The sequence below is a fragment of the Epinephelus fuscoguttatus genome, linkage group LG8, assembly GCF_011397635.1.
Source record: "Epinephelus fuscoguttatus linkage group LG8, E.fuscoguttatus.final_Chr_v1".
NCBI classification, from domain to species: Eukaryota; Metazoa; Chordata; class Actinopteri; order Perciformes; family Serranidae; genus Epinephelus; species Epinephelus fuscoguttatus.
In genome coordinates this window covers 37,771,248-37,790,410 of record NC_064759.1, presented here as the reverse complement: position 1 = coordinate 37,790,410, position 19,163 = coordinate 37,771,248, and the positions used below count along the sequence as shown (strand labels likewise).

The 19,163-nt window shown below is 40.1% G+C and overlaps 1 protein-coding gene across 2 annotated transcripts in view; it reads right to left on the bottom strand.

Annotated features, from left to right (window-relative positions):
- Positions 1-1,605: 1,605 nt before the first annotated feature.
- The window catches only part of enpp2 (ectonucleotide pyrophosphatase/phosphodiesterase 2), a 41,322-nt gene continuing 23,764 nt past the window's right edge, over positions 1,606-19,163 (bottom strand). Inside the window, exons 11-25 of one of the 2 annotated variants that reach the window (XM_049584561.1) lie at positions 16,719-16,791; positions 16,428-16,536; positions 16,185-16,310; positions 15,130-15,161; positions 13,962-14,089; positions 10,824-10,899; positions 10,487-10,574; positions 10,155-10,324; positions 6,875-7,010; positions 6,459-6,598; positions 5,737-5,872; positions 4,497-4,574; positions 4,123-4,255; positions 3,591-3,744; positions 1,606-3,091 (exon numbers count right to left, since the gene is read on the bottom strand). In XM_049584561.1, coding sequence (XP_049440518.1) covers positions 2,921-3,091; positions 3,591-3,744; positions 4,123-4,255; positions 4,497-4,574; positions 5,737-5,872; positions 6,459-6,598; positions 6,875-7,010; positions 10,155-10,324; positions 10,487-10,574; positions 10,824-10,899; positions 13,962-14,089; positions 15,130-15,161; positions 16,185-16,310; positions 16,428-16,536; positions 16,719-16,791 — 1,750 coding nt within the window. In that variant the 3' untranslated portion in view covers positions 1,606-2,920. The remainder of the gene's footprint in view (positions 3,092-3,590; positions 3,745-4,122; positions 4,256-4,496; positions 4,575-5,736; positions 5,873-6,458; positions 6,599-6,874; positions 7,011-10,154; positions 10,325-10,486; positions 10,575-10,823; positions 10,900-13,961; positions 14,090-15,129; positions 15,162-16,184; positions 16,311-16,427; positions 16,537-16,718; positions 16,792-19,163) is intronic. The other variant, XM_049584562.1, reaches the window with a different exon arrangement.

The following is a 19,163-nucleotide window of genomic DNA, read 5'->3' as shown; positions in this document are numbered from 1 at the left end:
CCACTGCAGTGTCATTTTATTCTTGTTTAGGGAGTATTCGATATGCAAAAGAGGGGAGAGGGTGGAGGCATTTAAATAATTTATTAAGCACTGTGGAGAGACTTTGGGGGTTTTTGCCAACTTTAAATGGTTGTATTTTTTATTTATTTTACATAAAATCTCAACCCCAAATCAACCGCTGGGTTTGTTCGCCAGAATTTCCAAAATTACACCACTTCTCATACGCTCTGAAAACAGAAATTATTGTCAGATTTTTCTGTGAACAGAAACATAACCAACTCTGAGCTTATAATAGTGATATTTCATCTAAATCCCTTTATTCTACATGTCCCATTTAAACATTTGCCAAAAATAAATTGTTTGCACTTAACAGATCCTGTAAAACACATTAAATTCTGCATCCCTCATGCCTGACAATAGTAAAAAAAAAAAAAAAAACCAAGACCATTTTACAGATCCAGGGCTTCATTTTCAGCTTTTAACTTCTAACTTATGATCATCAAAGGGTATATTATTTAAAACTAATAAAAGCCAATGTGCCAAGTTTATCTCACGCTCTTTGTATTGTTTGCTTGTTGCATTGTGTATATTAAAAAATATGGTTATAATGGTGGAGGGAGAGTCATGTATTTTCCCCCAGTCACTCAGGGAGGCTCAAGGAAACATATTTGTAGCTCCAGGGAGGGTCAATATACATTCATTTTTTTAATGACGTTACACCCCAGCTACCACCATCTCCTCTGATAAACAACATCTTGATATAAGATGCTGACCTGAAATGTCTCTAGTTTGAGTCTGATCAGGGATCTTTGCTAGATCTTTCTATCTCTCTCCTCCTACTCATCTGTTTCTATCTGTCTGTGATGAAGACAAAAAATGCCCCCCAAAATATTTGCTGCAACTCCTTAAATGAATGTGTGAATGAATGAACTCTCCACATACACTCCACTTCACCGTTTCTCTTTTTTCAAATGTAAAAAAAAAAACAAAACAAAACAAATAAAGGTGGGGTAATGTTGCCCATGTAGCCTGCCTGCCACCACTGGCAGACAGAGACGTGTGCTAAGTAAAGGAAAACAGGAGGAATAGTATTATTTTAATCCTCCTAACCTTCCTGTCTCTATGATTTACCCCAACTCTTGTTTTCTAACTTCATCTCACCTAATGTTACTTTTCACCATGCTGTGTGACAGCTCATCAAGCTGTCCCTCGGAGTTCTCAGAAGTCACACAAGCGTTTCCAGAAAACACAACTTTCTCACCTTACCCAGTGAAACCGTCTGGGCACAAATTTTCATGTCTAATGGGAGTTTAGGGGGTTTTACTCTGGCCACATGTTCTACCACCAGTCTCCACATGGTGGCAGTACTGAACAGAGGGATAGACCTTTTATATGTGCTACTGTTGGCAGGCTCCTGTGGCTTTTGAGGCTGCTGCGTGTTGTAACGTAAGTGTATTTCATGTTACATTCATCATACAACCACGCAGACGGACCCACACTGTATCTTCTAAGGCTCTGCTGTGTGCAGCCCACAGCTGGAGGGCTGACTGAGAAGCAGCTGGACTCACTTCATACACACCACACTGGATTTAGCAAAAACACTTGTTTATTGTGATGACATTTTCATAAAGCATAAATAGGTCTCACAGGTGGTAACTGTTTTAGGAAACATTTATAAATCATCAGCATTGACATTACTGTTATTGTGCACAGAACAAAAAGTCAACACACATGCACACACAAACAGGCAAACACAAACAGAAAATATCTCGAGTTCAACATATACACACTGTACACACACACACACACACACACACAACATTGCATTATCATTTCATTAAAAAATAAAGGCAATTTCTTCTTAATCACTGAACATCATGAGAAACGGTTCAATAGAGACATAGTATGAGTCAACTTCACATCAAACAGAGTGGATCACTGTCTAAAGAAAACTGAAAATGTGCACGAGTTTATAAATCCTGCCGTTCTGCTGAGGTGATGGTTTGTTCTAAGACTGATTCTGTTGCTGGCTTTGTAGTGCAATTGAATATTTTTTACCACTTTAAAATGTAACATTATTTACACATATGGAATATCGTTTGCGAGAAAATAATTTGAATGTTTATATACTGTACAAAAACCCCTCAAAAACTGCTCCTGGATATTTATCAGGGAATCATCTGCAGCATGTGTTAATGACTTTTTGAAAGGTCCATGAGTAACATAGCTAAAAGATAAAGTATTTGTGAATGTGACGGATGTGGCATACCCCCAGTTCACTGCATCTCACCGACTGCTACTGTCTACTGTACTGCAGTTATTATCTGATCATGTGGCTCTGTCTTGTACTGAGGCCCTACAAATCTAATTATAAGACTCATTAGTTTATATTTTGCTACCATGCTGCATTTTTTATAAATAAAGCTGTGTTCAATCACAATTTAAAAAAAAAACAAAAAAAAAACACAAAACATGGCGGTGTCACATAATATTCCACATCTCTGATATTTACACATCATGACAAAAAATTACTGGTATAGATTTAATAATGAAAACTGCATAGTAAAGTAAGATAAACTAAGCACTTTGTTTTAAAATTCCAGAATTATACTGCATGTAGGTCATGTTTGTAATGTGGAGGGTTTTTCTGTGTATGTAACAGACTTAAGTGGACAGTACCACAGCTAATAGCTCAGTGGCGTTAAAGCTATATTATGACAGATTGATAAAATGAGATGAAACCATATACTCAGTGAAAGGGCCACAATATGGATGCTGCAGAGCAGCTGCAGCCATAGCACCCAGCGACAGCTAAAGCTGGTGTAGCTCAGTGTGACAGAGATGATCGCATCTCTTCCTTGTACCACATACATCCACCACGGTTGGAAAAGGTCATTAACATTAACAGAGCCGGCAGGTGTCAGATCTCGCTCTCGTAGGTGTGCATGTAGGTCTTGAGCGAGAGGATTTCAGGGTAGCTCCGGGTCGTTCTGCGGTACAGGTCCAAGCCCGTCAGGATCTCCACGTCTCGGACTCGAGCTGTGTGCATCTTCATCAGGTCCTCCACCCAGCGGGACTCCTCCTCTGAGCTCTGCAGGGAGGCAGTAAGAAGCACACACACATTAGAAACAAATCAAACTAATATGTTTTAAGTGGATGATATGAGTCATCGCATGTCTGGATTTTAAGTTATCAGAGAAACAAGCTGAGCAAGCATTAGTGGTAAGTCAGTTCCGGTCTCTGCCGTACCAAACAGTGTCACAGAAACACTGATTTTTAATGTAAAACAGCTTTATTCAGTGTCTGTACCAGTTTTAATCACTGTGTGTGCTTATTTTGGAAAGGAAGAGACCTCTGGTAAAAACTTGAACAGTGAACACTGAGGGAATTCTAACATGCATACATTCATATGTACATACACTTGGGTTGTGCTACACAAACTGTTTAGGGGGAATGCTCTGTTCAGAGTGACTAGTTGATGCAGAATAAAGTATCCAAGAGGTCATACACTGTGTGCAGTCTCTTTTCTGTGTGTATATGAGTGTCATTAAATATGATGCATGTGCATTAAAAGGTGTGATGTTCCTTACGTTACAGGTCTCGTCATTGCTGGATCTGTGTGGCAGGATGAAGGCAGCGCTGCTGAGTGGGCCGCTACACGAGTCTGCAGCCTGTGTGAAGTCTAAGCAGCTGGTCAGGACCACAAAGTAGTGTGTGGGGACTGGTATCGTTCCACTTACATACCTGCAGTAAGGGGCAAACAAAACACTTGAGCTCAACTTGTTGCATTTGAATAAACTTCTCCCCCCTAGCCAGATTTATTCTATAAAGCATAAATTTAAACTTCCTTAAGAGGAATCACATAATAATGACATTGTATGGCTGAGTTATTTAGGACTGATCATTATAGTAATATTAACACATACAGCATGTGGCACTGTCAGTTTTAAATGATTTTAGCCCATTAGATGGAAAATATATCCTTTGTTTTTCCATTATTTCTTTAGTTCACAGTGAAGCCTTCACTACTACTGAATAATTTCAACAACTGAAACATTAAGAAATAACTTTCTGTTGCTGTTTGAAGCTGAATCAGAAGTGAAACACAATGAATGTTCTCACTCTCTTATCTTCTCAGCTGAGTCTCTGACACCATCATAGTCGTAGTCAAATATGGGTCCAATGAGCACGTTGACTCCGTTTCTCTCGGTGGCATATTTCTTCACCAGTGCTCTCTGGAAGTAACCCCATATTCCTGAGACAGGCAGGTGGATAAGAGAGGGAACAAAGAGACGAACAGAGGGATGAGAGAAGGAAATATGGAAGACAGGATGACAGGTGATTGACGATACAGAGGAGCAGTGAATATATCAGTGTCATATCAGCACTGATGAGGCTTCATTTTTATGCAGGAAAACACAGCAAAATCACAACATACAAGGTCTCAACAGGACTCCAGACATCCTGAAGAAAGCTCTAATCACTGACTGACTTACTCTTGAATGCAGGATACATGGGGACGGTGTTGGTGATGAGGACAGCATCATATTTTTTGTCTATGGTTGAGGACAATTCTGTCAATAAAGAAAAATGAAATGTGATTAAAATGATTTCACGTGCAGTGATGGTGTTAGATCTCAGTTTCTGGGCAAAATAATATTACAACAGATTTTAACAGTAAGGGAAATATGAGAATGGGAACCGAACTGTAAAAATCATGAGACACAGAGCATGCAGCCAACCAGTTGTTTTACATGTGGACTGTAGGTCAGAATAGCCAGAAAATCATGCTGGCTTGCATACTGCAAAATCAGACCGGATGTAGTAGAACATCCTGGTATTTTTGGCATACTACATTTGACATACTATGTACTGGGACATACTAAATCTTTTTCTGCCATACTATAGTATGTTATTATGGGGACTGGAACGCACAGATGATCTTGCTGAGCTACCTGCCAAGTGACAAACCATTGATTGGTTTCACACTATGACTTTAACAGTCACCAGGGTTGCACATAAAAGGCAGATTTCACTCTAGTGTCAGAATTCAGTTAACAAGACAAGATTCTGAGAATTTTGAGATGTTTATCATTGACTGCTATAGTTTACATGGGGATGTAATTTAAGATTTTGTCAATAACTCAGCTTTTGACAAAAAATTCTGAAATTTACCACACTACTTCTACTTTGTCCTTTTTTAATGAACATAGGAGATTTATTTTACAAATATCTGCAGTAGCTGTCTTACAGTGTGGTTTGCATTTTGATACATTGAGAGCAGTCAAAAGATGTGGTGTAGCAAATTTGGTGTCACTCAAGCAAAAAAAAATAAAGATGTGGGAGGAGATAGAATTGACAATCTTAACAGTTTTTGAGATAAACAGGGTTATTGTGATTGAGCAGGGAGGAGGAGGGCTGTTTGAGGAGGAGAAGGAAGGAGGATTGAGGATTGAGTTGTAAGCCCTTTCCTACAACCTCCACAGCAGAACCCTGGGCTCCCTGATATTAATTGTTTGACTGATGGAAATATGAAAATCAGCAGCAACAGCACTGATTGATGTCTCTTTCCTCATATGCAACACAACAAGTCATCATTGCAGTGGATCCCTCCTGGGTGTCTCATTGTGCCTGACCACACAGTCCTGAGAATATTCCACACTGATGGATTTCATAATTCCTACAGTGTTACTGTAATTCAGTGTTTCAGTGTTGAGGCCACAGTGGTAAACTCACGTGGTGGGTACAAGAAGGCGTAGGTGATCTGTTTGTCTGCTCTGTAGTTGGTACAAGACTGACTGTAGGCTGGAGGGACTCTGCTATCAGGTCTCACACAGTTGGAGAGAGCTTCGGGCAGAGGGAACACTTCTACCTGAAGGACCACACACATGCACAAAGAGGACATAGGTCAACTAACATTAAAACTTGAGACCACTTGGCTAAAAGTTGTTAGCGGGTCACCAATGTTATCAGACGGTGATATCTGGTTGAAATCAGGTTGTGAAGTCGGGTGACCAGAATTCAATGTCAAGACAAAGTCTAATGCCAACGTCAATTTGACTTAGAATACCAACGACAGATAACCTTGATATTTTGTTGGTTTTAAGTTGTGTTGTTAAGTAACCAAAACTCAGCATCAACTTAATATCTCACGCCAACATCACACTGACATAGAATAACATTATTTAGTTGTAAGGTATGTTTAACAAAAGGCAACGTCTGCAAAACATCAAAATGTCAATGTCCACACAACCTGAAATTCTAATGTTGTTAGACATCCTCAACCTGAAGAGAGTCATGAGTCCTCCTGCATGTTTCTCTTTGGAACCACTAAAAAAAAATCTCCCACCCATGAACAATGTTTAAAAGGTAAAAGAGACTGAAACGTTACTACACCATCCAACAGTAAATATTTACAATAATGTCCCCCGAGACAAAGAGCAAAGGATGAAGAGTACCTGTCTGCTAACTGTGTATGAGGTCCACAGAGGCATAGAGAGAGCCTCACTGTAGCCGCTGATGTAGTCACTGTGGTGGAGGATGAAGTATTTGGTACGGAAGAGTACAGCAGGTCGACCATGCGGCAGGTTCCTGCTGTCTGAGAGAGGGAGAGCACAGAGGGGACACAGCAGAGGAGACACAGGTCTGTAACACTGCAATCTACAGTGAAGTGACAAAACAGCAACATGTGAAAACTAAAAACTTTGGCATGCCACATCACTGTATGCATAGGATCATGATGCAGGTGTACTTGATAACTTATTTATTTCACAGAGTATTTAACTTTGAGTGAGTTTATGCATCCTCAGAGGCTGATAAACTGCATTAAAGACAGCTCATTTATCTATTTTCAGCAGCATCATAAAAGACTGACCATCCATAGCTTGCCTCAGTCGCTGGTTTAACTCCTCCACTTTGTTCTGTAAGAGACAGAGCCAGAGTGACTCCAGGTTATAGCCTCGTACAAGGGTCACTTTCAAACCTCTCTGGCCCCTACTTTTTACACGCAACTGCAAAAAGATCGGAGATTGAAACAATCTCTTGCCAGAGATCTACATGGGAATCACAAACACAGCATACATAAAGTGAAACACTGCAGAGGAGGGCTGGGTCCAACTCACTTCCAATACAAGCCAATCAGGAAGTAGATCTCAGAATTACCCTGACAATGTCTAGACTGAGATGGTTGTCAAATGTGAATGATAAAGCTTAATGAAAAGAGACGTGGAATTTTTGTGAATAAATTCACTACACATTTTTGTTGAACTGACTTGACTCGAAGGTGAACTGACTCCAGCTCTACAGCAGTAAGCAAAGATGCAACAAGGCAATCAGGTACTTAGATACAAATTTTACATGTCAAACAGGCTCATTCACACACACACTCACAGAAACACACAAATAACAAATGAACCATGGGTGATAGGCCCATGCAGATGATTCTTTTTACAGGTTTGCTGTGTAAAAAGACAACTTCAACTGTACTTCAAAAGCAAAACAGAAAAGTAAAAAAAAAAAAGAAAACCTCAAAAAGAGCAGGTTGTTCTCACTGTTCACACATATACCTATGAAAATTAAGGCACCAGAATTCATGTATAAACAACGAAATCATGAGCGAGTAATTTGTATATATCGTAATCAGGAAGGCTGCAATCACATGGTCAATGTGCTGACAGGAGTACAGAGGGAGGGAGTATAAAGTGCAAAAGTGAGGAGGCAAATTACAGTGGTGGATGGTCAAACAAACACAGGACTTTCCCTTTTTGTGCCCTCCGTGACGTTTGAGCTATTTTAAGGTACGTTGTTACCATGTTTCTTTTCCTAAACCTAACCTACGTAAGTCCAGTTTGGTCAATAGCATGATGATGCACGACCATGTTTCTTTTCTTAAACTTAACCTTCATAACTTTACTGGCCTAGTTAAAGGGGAACTAGATGTTTTTCAAAATTCATAGGTTATTCCTATGTTCCAAGACAGCCCAAAAATACTGGTAAACATGATCAACTCTCTCCCAAATCAAAATCTAGCTCATGTTCACAAATGTTGATTGAATCTTCCTAAGCCATGGAAATAAAATATTGGGGTTCCTTAATTTAGGTGATGCTTCCCTTTAAGTATTAGCTTTATGTTATATACATTAGAGATCCAGTCATGACAACGTCACCTTCAAATGGAAATAAGAGCTTGTACCCAAGTACAACAGACACATTCTCAGAAAACTTTTGAATACACGAGGAACCTCTGAATTACTTTAAATTCCCATTTGACCTGAAGATTTTCATTTTTTTAGTGTACATGTTAGAGGATGGATCAATTATTATCTCTGGGGTTTGCTTCGGAATACCAGATTTGTACACAATTGCAAGTTCTTAGACATATTCAAAAAAATGACAACATAATAATTAAAAAAAAAAAGCAGAATTTTGAATGAATTAATTTTGGGGGGTCCTTTAGCAGCCAAAAAGTCAGCAGATCACATGAGCAATAAAATAAACCAACTGGTCCTCATGTTTCATCTGTCTCATCTCATCTCAGTCTAAAGATTGACTCCACTCCAGTCAATCTTTGGACTGATTGGAGGGACGCTGGATGGTTCCTTATAGCTCCCTCATATCTGTTAAATCAAAGCATTACAAAATACCAGTTTTGTAATTTAGAGGCTACAGACTACTATGGAAATGAGCTTTTAGCTACATCTCGTACAATAAATATATTGTGCATTGTCCTTTTTAAATACAGACTAAAATAAAATACAAAGATAAATACAGTGTTACTGATCCTGCAGGAACACAGGGAGAGTGAGCAGTGCTTCTTTTTTTAGGGGATGTTAAGTGGTCTCATGGTGAAATGTGAATGGTTGGCCTCAGGCCAGCAGCTCAGTCAGGTTAGTCATACTGTGAACTTTGTGAGGGTCTAATTTGGCCTGGGGGAATCAATTAAGTGTTGTGTAATTCTTATTTGACTGTGATCACACATGAGGGAGCTGTAACATAATGTGCAACAACAGAGGTCATGATATACAGGAAACTGTTTGAGAACATGCTGAAGGGCAGTTTTATCCACAATTATGTCAACAGTATTTCATCATTTTTATATGCTGTATGATAATGACTGAAAGCGAGGGGACAGGATCATTTGATATCATTTTGTGCCCCCAACCAAACTTTATCACAGCAAACTGCCTTCTTGCATAGACTCAAAAAGCTGTCATTGCATCATTTTCTTCACATTCCAGTAATACATTATCATTTTTGGAGATTGGCTTGTTGATCAACTGCAAACATACAATAGTTACCAAAAGTATCCATGTATCACCATTAGCTCCAGTGCTCCAGGGACATTCATCAAACTCACTAAGAGGACCAAATTTTTACTAATTAAACCTAGTCTCCATTATATGACCTGTAGATTTATACTGCCTAATCAATGAAATCCTATCAACTTCTTGTCAGGTGCCCTGTAATCTTTGCTGTACACTCATGGCCCACTTTTCCTTTGGAAACAAGGCGAGCACTCCCTGCCACTTTAAAATAATACCGGTGAGGCCTCAAAACCATGTGATTTGCTGTAGATATTCACAGCAAATGGCCTTCAACTTTTCCTCTAGCATTAACGGGATAGTTTGGATCTTCTGAAGTGGTGTTGTATGAGCTACTTATCCATAGTCAGTGTATTACATACAGTAGATGGTGGTCGGCACACCCCCAGTTTGGAGAGGCAGGCAGGAGTACAACACGGAAGCTAAGTAATGTACTGCTGTAGAGGGGTCAGCAACAAAATGTATTTTAGCCATCTAAAAAAAAGATCAATAGCTGAAGCATTCGCTATATCATAAATATTTTCACCACTTAACCTTGCTTTCAGACAGCACTCTGTGATGGGACAGCCATTAATGGCTTCAGTTCCCCATCTCCACTCTTGTCAAAGCTACCAGACTCAACTGAGCAAAACAAGAATTTTAGCTTGCTGTATACAGTGTTAGCATAGATAGCATGGAGCAACATAGCAACAGATGGAGACCAGGATGATTTTGGTTTCACTGATGTTATTACTAATCTAAGTGACAGACAAGCCAATCTCCTAAAGACAGTATTCCTTTAAGCCGTCTACAGGAAGCCGGGTGCAGGTCTGCCACTGAGTCATCATGGCTGACCTTGTCGTCGCAGTTGCAGCCCAGGTCGTCTGTTCCTGCAGGAACAAGACCGGAGGCTACTGGCCTGGAAACTTCCTCTGGCATGGTGGGTCTGAAGGAGGGACTTCTTAGCAGGTGGTTCAGACTGCCATGGGTCCCATTATTGGGAGCTGGTTTCAGACCCAGAAGATCTGAGAGTGGGAAAGATCAGTTTCATGTCAGCTTAAAGAGTAAGTGGAGATAGTTGTACATAAAACACACTCACATATTAATTTAAACACACTTTGGCTGATCTAAGAAGACTAGAATCAAACACAAACACTCAGACCCAAACACACAAAAACATGCCTTACCACACATGACATTATAAAGCTCGATGTTTTCAAAGGCTGGAACTTTAGTCTTGAACTTAAATGTTGGTCCATACCCCAAGAAAATAGTCTGCAAATGAAAGTTGATGGCACAAGTCAACTGATGTGTCACAATAATTAACAACAGTTATCAGTATATCACTGTGTCTGATTTAAGACCTTATACTTGTGTACTTTGGTTATTAAACAATTCAATTTCAGTGATGGGCATCCTGCAGGCCCACAGTTTATACAATCAAAGTATAATAAATGTTGCTACACTGGATATCCAAAACCAACCATAATTCTTCTTTATGCCACTGTAGATGATCAACACTACCTGCATACTGTTGATCTTATTGTCATATCCATGGTCACCAGCAAAGCCACAGTGCCTCTTTCCTTCAGGAACTTTCCTGTAATCAATAGAAGAAATCATAGATCAGGATCCGGTTGATGCACATTGAGATTCACTCCGATAAACTAAAGGTTGAATATGATGGTTCATTCTTGTCTTCAAAGTTGTGACCCAACTTTGAAGTATCATTTAAAGATATGTAAAGGTAGCCGTACAATCGTAAGAACTCTTGATTCAGCTCAGCTGTCTACCGATCACAGGGTTGGCAGTTCAATTCCCCCTTCCTCCTATTCACTTGTTGAAGTGTTCCCAGTCATGACGGTCAGGACAGCACTCTGCATGGTAGCTTCCTGCCATTAGTGTGTGTGTGTGTGTGTGTGTGTGTGTGTGTGTGCATGAATAGATAAATAAGAAACAAAAACCTTGTGTATATATATATACATATATATATCCATCCGTTTTCTAACCACTTATCCTCTTGAGGGTCGCGGGGGGGCTGGAGCCTATCCCAGCTGACATTGGACGAGAGGCAGGGTACACCCTGGACAGGTTGCCAGACTCTCCCAGGGCTGACACATCGAGACAGATGACCATTCACGCTCACATTCACACCTACGGACAATTTAGAGTCACCAATTAACCTGTCCACAATCTGCATGTCTTTGGACTGTGGGAGGAAGCCGGAGTGCCCGGAGAAAACCCACGGTGACACGGGAAGAACATGCAAACTCTGCGCAGAAGGGCTCCCACACCCGGGATCGAACCAGCAACCCTCTTGTTCCTAGTATCAGGTGCAGTGGCCCCACAGGAAATTTTTCACAGGGGTGTGGGCAGCAATTACTAGGGTGGCCATGGTACCCCCATGTAAAAAACAGAACTAGAGCTTGGTGGGCTATGTGCAGTAGACCAGAGTAGCCCCTACCTGCTGAGGCCATCTGATGTCTATGGAAAAAATAAACGTTAATTACCAGGGTGACCTCTAGCTCACCTGGTAGAGCGTGCTCCCCTTACAGACTGACCCCCTTGCAGCGACTGGGGTTTGATTGCAACCTGCAGCCCCTTGCTGTATGTCTTTGTCCCTTCTCCCCCACATCTCCTGTCTATCTTCACCTTTACTGTCATTACAGGCAAAATCTGCCCAAGAATAATCTGTAATGTCAATGATATTCAGTCTTACATTGATCGTTTGTTAAAATCCTGGCTGGGATGTTCAGAATATTATGTCAGATGACCCAGAAAGTTTTGCAGCTAAGGTCCAAACACAACCATTTTTATACCACTGTAACTTGTCTCTCAGCTAATTCTTTTACTTTAAATTTTGTTTGGCATTTCTGAAAGACGCCCACTCATCCATCTAAACTGGGTTCAAATCAGGATAACTGAGTAAGGGAATGACAAGGAACAATTTCCCAAAAGTGGAGAAAAAAAAAAAAAGAATGTGTCATTTAGACCTTGCTCAGGATTACTGGTACCTACCAACACCTGTCAAATCTCATTTGGTCTCTAAGTGCAGGCAATAAGTTTCAAATGTTTTTGAGCATGGTGAAAATCTGGGGTCAAAGAGGAGGAAGAAACAGTACAAAAACAAAATGGTGTTTTTTCTGACTGACATACTGACCTCCAAGTCATCTCTGGCTGCATACCACATTTGTCACACAGCATTTAAGAGCTGAAACAAATCAACAAGGGTTTCACCAATTACTGCATTAACCCAAAAAGGTGTCAGATATCCAACTGGTTTAGAGTGACCTGATGCAGCGTCAGTCCACACAGCTTTAAATGGGTTAAACAGTGGTATTAAATACAGCTGAAGTGCAGTATGTTGTCAGTATTCACCTACTTTAGCCCTCAGCCCAGGACAAGCAGTCCTTCACACAACCTAAGCCACAGTCCTCTAATTGAAAAACAGCCACTTTTTATTAAGTGTTCATTAAAACACTACTTCCAGTTATACACATTAATGTGTGTATGTGTGTGTGTCCGTATGTATGGGTGTGCGTGTCCAGGGGGTGAAGCCGCAAGCATGTTAAAAATGTAAATGACTAGCTGACGGAGAAATGAGACAAACTCCGTGTTTCATTTGGTGTGAACGTTTAGTTGGTTTGGGATTTAAGCAGACACTGACTAATGTATATGTGCCTGTGTGTGTGTGTGTGTGTGTGTGTGTGTGTGAGAGAGAGAGAGAGAGAGAGAGAGAGAGAGAGAGAGTAAACGCTCGGACACTCTGCTCAAAACTCCGGTGCCAACGATTAGCCCGTCTGTCTATCTGAGCTGCACAGACACCTCAAAGATCTCTTTCATTTAGCAGCTCTGCATGTTTGTGTGTGTGTGTGTGTGTGTGTGTGTGTGTGTGTGTGTGGGGAGTGAGACAGAACGTAGCTCTCCCATGTTTCACCAACCAAAACAGCATGACAGCTCCATGCAAGGAGGCCGTTGCTGACATGAACACGTATACACACACACACACACACACACACACACACACACACAGCGTCGTTAGCCAAGGTGGTTTGTTTTCACTTTCAGTCATGATGACTTCACGGTTTACTCTGTCACTGAATCACTGCAGTGAAACTTCTCACTGCTCTACATCAGACGCCTGTCAGAGTTCATTTCAGTATGTCATTAACGTTTCAGCAGCTGCACTTTTGAGAAAGATGTGGGTTTTTTACATGGATGTGGCTCTGGACAGCACATCCTAAAACTTTTCAGCACGACACGTGTTAATGATGCGTTGATAGCAGCCCACGTTTACATAAAATGTGTTTTTAAGTAAAACAAGATGTGCAGTAAAAAGCGTCACTGATGGGTGGGCTGAAAATGCCACATCTACACTGGTTTCACAGAACAGTAGAGCTCTTCCTAGTAGTAGATACAGCCACAAATCAAAACTACATGAGTTATTAGAACTTCTTCTGGAGAACCTCAGATGGTCTAAAGAGATTTAATGATTATGGAATCTGAAGTTACAAGGAGCACCTTCTTATGATTTGCAGGCATATTTAAGGACTGTATCTCTGATTGGCCTATTGAAAGAAGTGTCAGTTATGGGAATTGTCCACTTTAGCTTGTTAACATTGGATGATATTTGTACTTCCTGTTATAGTGGTGGTACTGTACCTTGCAATGTGCCACTTCCTGTCCACCAGCAGATGAATATCTTCAATGCGTCGGTTGTTGGCGTAGTGCAGTCTCTTGGGCAGGTGCTGCTTCATGTATGGCTTAAAGTGCTGGTCTGCCTTCTTGCACTGCAACAAAGAAGCAATCATTGGTATTCTGATCCTACAAGTGCTGATCAAGTAGGTGACAGACAGCAGTGTTAATTCTGTTGACGAAACTAAGACGAAAATTTTTCATCGTAGACCTTTTTTCTGTGATGAAAATGAGACAATGATGAGCTAAAAATAGATCTTGGTAATAGAAACTAAAACAAAATTTGTTTCATTTTCGTTGATGAGACAAAAATGTTAATGGTGGACTATCAGACATTAAAAGTCGAGAATGGCCGTGCTTACGATTGCGCCAGGATGTTTCGCTAGCCAGCAAAAACAATCACACCAGAGCAGAGGCAGCTGTTGGTGCGAGTCTGAGCTGTAATTCAGCAGTAAATAAGCAGCTGTGTGTGTCTGACTGCGAATGGTGTAAATTTCTGGTGAAATTCTCTTCTTATCAAATTTTATAAAATTTTCCATCATTAATTTTTAAGTTCACAAATTTTAGTGTAACATTTGTACGTTTCATATATATCATATCAATGTTTTTGAGGCGACATAGTATATGACCTGACTTTATCATTGGAAATCATGGGGGGTGAAGGATGGTGCGACACCTAGGCAAGACGCCTGCTAAGCTGTGGGATATTGCAGATCACTGTTTGAGACCATCAAACAAAAAAAACAGCTGTTTTTTAGCAAGGCATTGCTGTATCCAGCCACTTCTTAGCCACCAAATGTGGTTGTTTAATAGTGACCTGTCGCTGTTTTTTCAGTACCAGCATCTGTGCCACAAAAAGTGGTTGTTTTTAACCGAGACATTGTTTTGTTCTCTGCATGAATAGTGCTATGAGAAACCTTATTTTTTGAGATTCAAAACGTGACTTTTCCTAACCATGACCAAGTGGTTTCGGTGCCTAAACCTAATCAGTTAAACACAGTGTTGTCAAAAAGTTTCAACATATCCCCTACATAATAACGTACAAATGAAACATATCCGTGCTTTGCAGAAATGTACAATACCAAAAAATTTTCGGGCAACTGGGTTGTATTTTTCATGCAAGTCTCATACTTACTGTTAGATTTGCAACAACAGCCTTGGGGTCATCTGAAAAAAAAAAAAAAATAATAATAATAATGGTCAGAGCAGTGAAACCTGTTGCAAAGCATTTACCATCCATAAAGTAAAACAAAGCAACAAACCGTTCTGTATATTTTAACAGTTTACTCTCAGAAAAACAATGCAAATTTCATCAAGTGTACTACTGAGAAGTAGGTTAGTAGGACAAATGAATGTAGACACTAAACAAAATGTCCATTTTCCAAGAACAAGATAAAAGATGGTTAAGTTGTACCATTGCATTGGTCAGACGGAGCACACTTACAACTATGTTTCCAGTGGTAGCCACTGTATAGTATGTACTGTGCACACTGCCAATGATAATATCAGAGCCTTTATGTTCTTGCCTGGAAATGATTGTGTCATGTTTGATGATGAAGGTCTAAAATACCAGAAGCTCTGAATACAATGAAATCTGCATAAACAAGAGGGCAGAAATCCTAAATAATGCTACGTGAAAGGAAAAAACAAAGAAACCAAAGAAACAAAACTAGAATTACTGCCCTGCAGTTGTATGCTTCTGCACATGAGTCAAGTGTCCCTAACAGTTTACATCCATGTCTGCGAAAACATGGATGCTTAACACACATCTTTCCCCCGACAGCACAGAAGATCTATACAATCAGCACAGTTTCAAGGTGGGCACCCAAGATTAGTGTCACCAATTCAATATCTATATTCCCTCAAGGTGTTCTTGAAATGTGTTCATAAGAATGAGACAGACAAAGTCACAGTGCCCTTGACCTTTGACCACAAAAATCTAAACAATTCATCGCTGAGTTGAAGGGGATGTTTTAGCCAAGTTTGAAGAAATTCCCTTAAGGCATTCTTGAAATATCGCGTTCAAAAGAATGGGGCCGATGTATGGATTGGCATACAAACAAAAGGACGGACAACCTGAAAACATAATGCCTCCAGCTATGTCTAATGCTGGCACAGAGGCATTCAAAAGGAGAGGGAATATCTCAGCAAAAATGTAATATTATGAACTTTTCTCCTGGACTCTCTTACATTTAGGGTTGTTGGGGTGTCTTGAGCGTATTCTGCCTAGAGACCCAGGGATGAGGATGATGTCATCAACGTTGTTCAGGTAGTGACTAAGAAACTCGGTGCGATCACAACTGGCCTCTTCCATTCCTGAAAACACACAGGAAAACAGGTAGGAGTGTGTGATTGGCTGGTGAAACCAATTATGATGTGAAGTGGCAATGCAGTGCAGTGTGTTTGTGTTAGTGTTAGTGTGCGTGTCTGTACCATGATCCCCCACCAAGATGATGTTGACACAACGGTGCAGTTTCATCTGTTTGAGTCCATCCATCAGTTGGCCAACGATTCTGTCGATCATCCTCAGAGGGTTGTTTAACTGAAACACACAAAGGGAGTCAAAACATACTGTGTGTGTTTGTGTTTTGATGATACACACAGAGAGGAACTGTACGAGTGTATATGTTTATCCTTGTGTCTGGTTTGTGAGCTTTACCATGTGTTTGTCTTTGCATACAAAACCACACATCCCAAACACAGACGCAGTTCCGCTGTACTCACTTCTGCACTCATGGGCCCCATCTTGTGTCCATATGTGTCTGGTTGCTCAGAGTGCATGGCGTAAACGTATGGCCTGAAACAAGATGAGACAAGTCAGACTGGAGATAGTAGATGTAGTGATGGCATTAATCAATAATAATAATAACACCTTTTCTAAATCATGCTTTATGGTGTATTATTTGCAGTAGTGTAAACTAAGTACATTCACTCAAGTACTACACTTAGGCACTTGAATATTTCCATTGTATGCTATTTTTCCCAATACATTTTTCACTGCTTTGTTTACTATACTTTTCAGGTGAAATGTTACATTAAAACATCGTGAAAAATAAATAAATAATACAATTAAAGATTGTCACTGTTGGAGGATCAAAGAGGTCAAATTATCTAATATTTCACAAAATTCAAAGATTAGAGAGAATATAAATAGATTATATACATCTATGTATCAGAACTTAGTTTTTTCTTCTTCCCTCTTAATCATCCCATGACCTCTAGGATTTATCTGGTGACACCCAGGAGGGGCCCAACTCCTAGGTTGGGAACTACTGTACCACTCTAGCTAACTGTAAATGAAGTACTTAAAACCAGCTCTGACTCAAACAGCTACAACAGTAACATGAAATTTAAACATTGATGCATTAACAATCTAATGTCCCAGGGGACATTTTACTGCAAAGCAAGTACTTTTACTTTGATAATATAAGAACATTTTGCTGATAATACTTCTGTACTTTACTTGATTAGGAATTTAAATGCAGGGTATTTTATGATTGTATTGCTACAATCTGAATACTTCCTCCATTAATTCTCATTTGTCAAATAAATTAACAATATGAAAGCATCAGTAAAATGTTGAGTGAACAGAAGATGGTGAAAAGATACCTTCAGGTCCATTCAGGGTGTAGAGGTTTCAGAGGGTGTACGGGGGTAGTGGAGGCCCCAAATGCAAGCCATTTACAGCTTTTCATGTGATAAGTAAAATAAAAAATAAATAAATCTGAATCTGACAGGAATTCAGTGCAAGGATGCTGAATCAGGGGCAATATGGTTTCTTTTCTGGCACCACTTAAAGGCCTGGCTGCTGCATTATGCAATGGTGTGACACCTAGGCGATCACATCTGCCATGCTGCAGACCACTGTTCAGGACCAACAGACAACAGAATCAGTTTTTTTGTTTGTTTGTTTTTTTTAGTGAATCATCGGTGTGTCTTCCAGCAGCTTTTGAGTCACCAAATGTGTTTTTTTTTCTTAGCAACCTGTCCCTTTGTGTCAACAAGATTTTAAAGGTATTATTTGGGGCTTTTTTTTGCCTTTATTTGATAGGACAGATTTAGCTTGAAAGGGGGAGAGAGAGAGTGGGGATGACATGCAGCAAAGGACCATGGGTTGGAATTGAACCCGCGGCCACTGTAGCAAGAACACAACCTTTGGACATGGGATGCCTGCTCTACCAGGTGAGCTAGTGGGCATGAAACTGGGTATTTTAAGCCAAAACATGATCTTTTCTGACCACAACCAAGTGGTTTTTGTGCCTAAACATAACTACATGTTAACCAAAGCATTATTGAAATGTATTTGCTACATAATAATGTGCAAATGTAACATATCTGTGAATCATACAGGAACATACAATGGCAACATTTATTCTGGCAGTTGGGTTGGGGTGATACTGGCAGAAACAGCAACAGTACATGTAATAGTAACAGTGATAGCAGCAGCATTATGTTACTAGTAAAAGTAGTGGTGATGATTGGAGCAGTAATGGCAGCCGTAAGAGCAGTATATAACAGCAGCAATAGTACTAGTACTAGCTAAAGACCTCTTAGTAGTAATAGTAGTTTGAAGTAGTAGTAGTGAAATTAGGCACAGTCACAGTAGCAGTTGTAATTGTTACAGCAGTGTAAGTAACAGTATAGCAGTAGTGATATTAGTAGTAGCAGCAGCAGTCAGCAGCCACACACAGTGGCTGAGTCTGATTTCTGTCATTAGAGTTAAGTCATGTAATTACATGGCAAGCACAATCAGATGTACAGTAGCAGCGGAGCACAGCAGGGTTAAACAAGGAGCTACTGATTGACTATTATCAGGAGGTAAACGGAGGCATGTTCAGCTACTGAACATAAGGTTTACAGAGTCAGTGACTCTCATCAGCTGTGATATCTGCATATCATTAGATGTAAGGAGTATGATTAGCTCTCTCATACTTAAACCATACATGTTTGTTTTGACTCAGATTTTGCTTTCAGTTTTTTAAGTTCAAATGCTGAATACCCTTTAGCTGAGGAATCTGTCATATTCAAACTAGTATGAATGCACTCATTAGCAACTTAACCTCGATGTATATTTTCACTCTGAGCATCCAGCAGTGGTCACAGATTACATTACAGAACTCCAAACACCTAATGGGATATGGTGAAACTGTGTTTCCCGCTCTTGCTGAG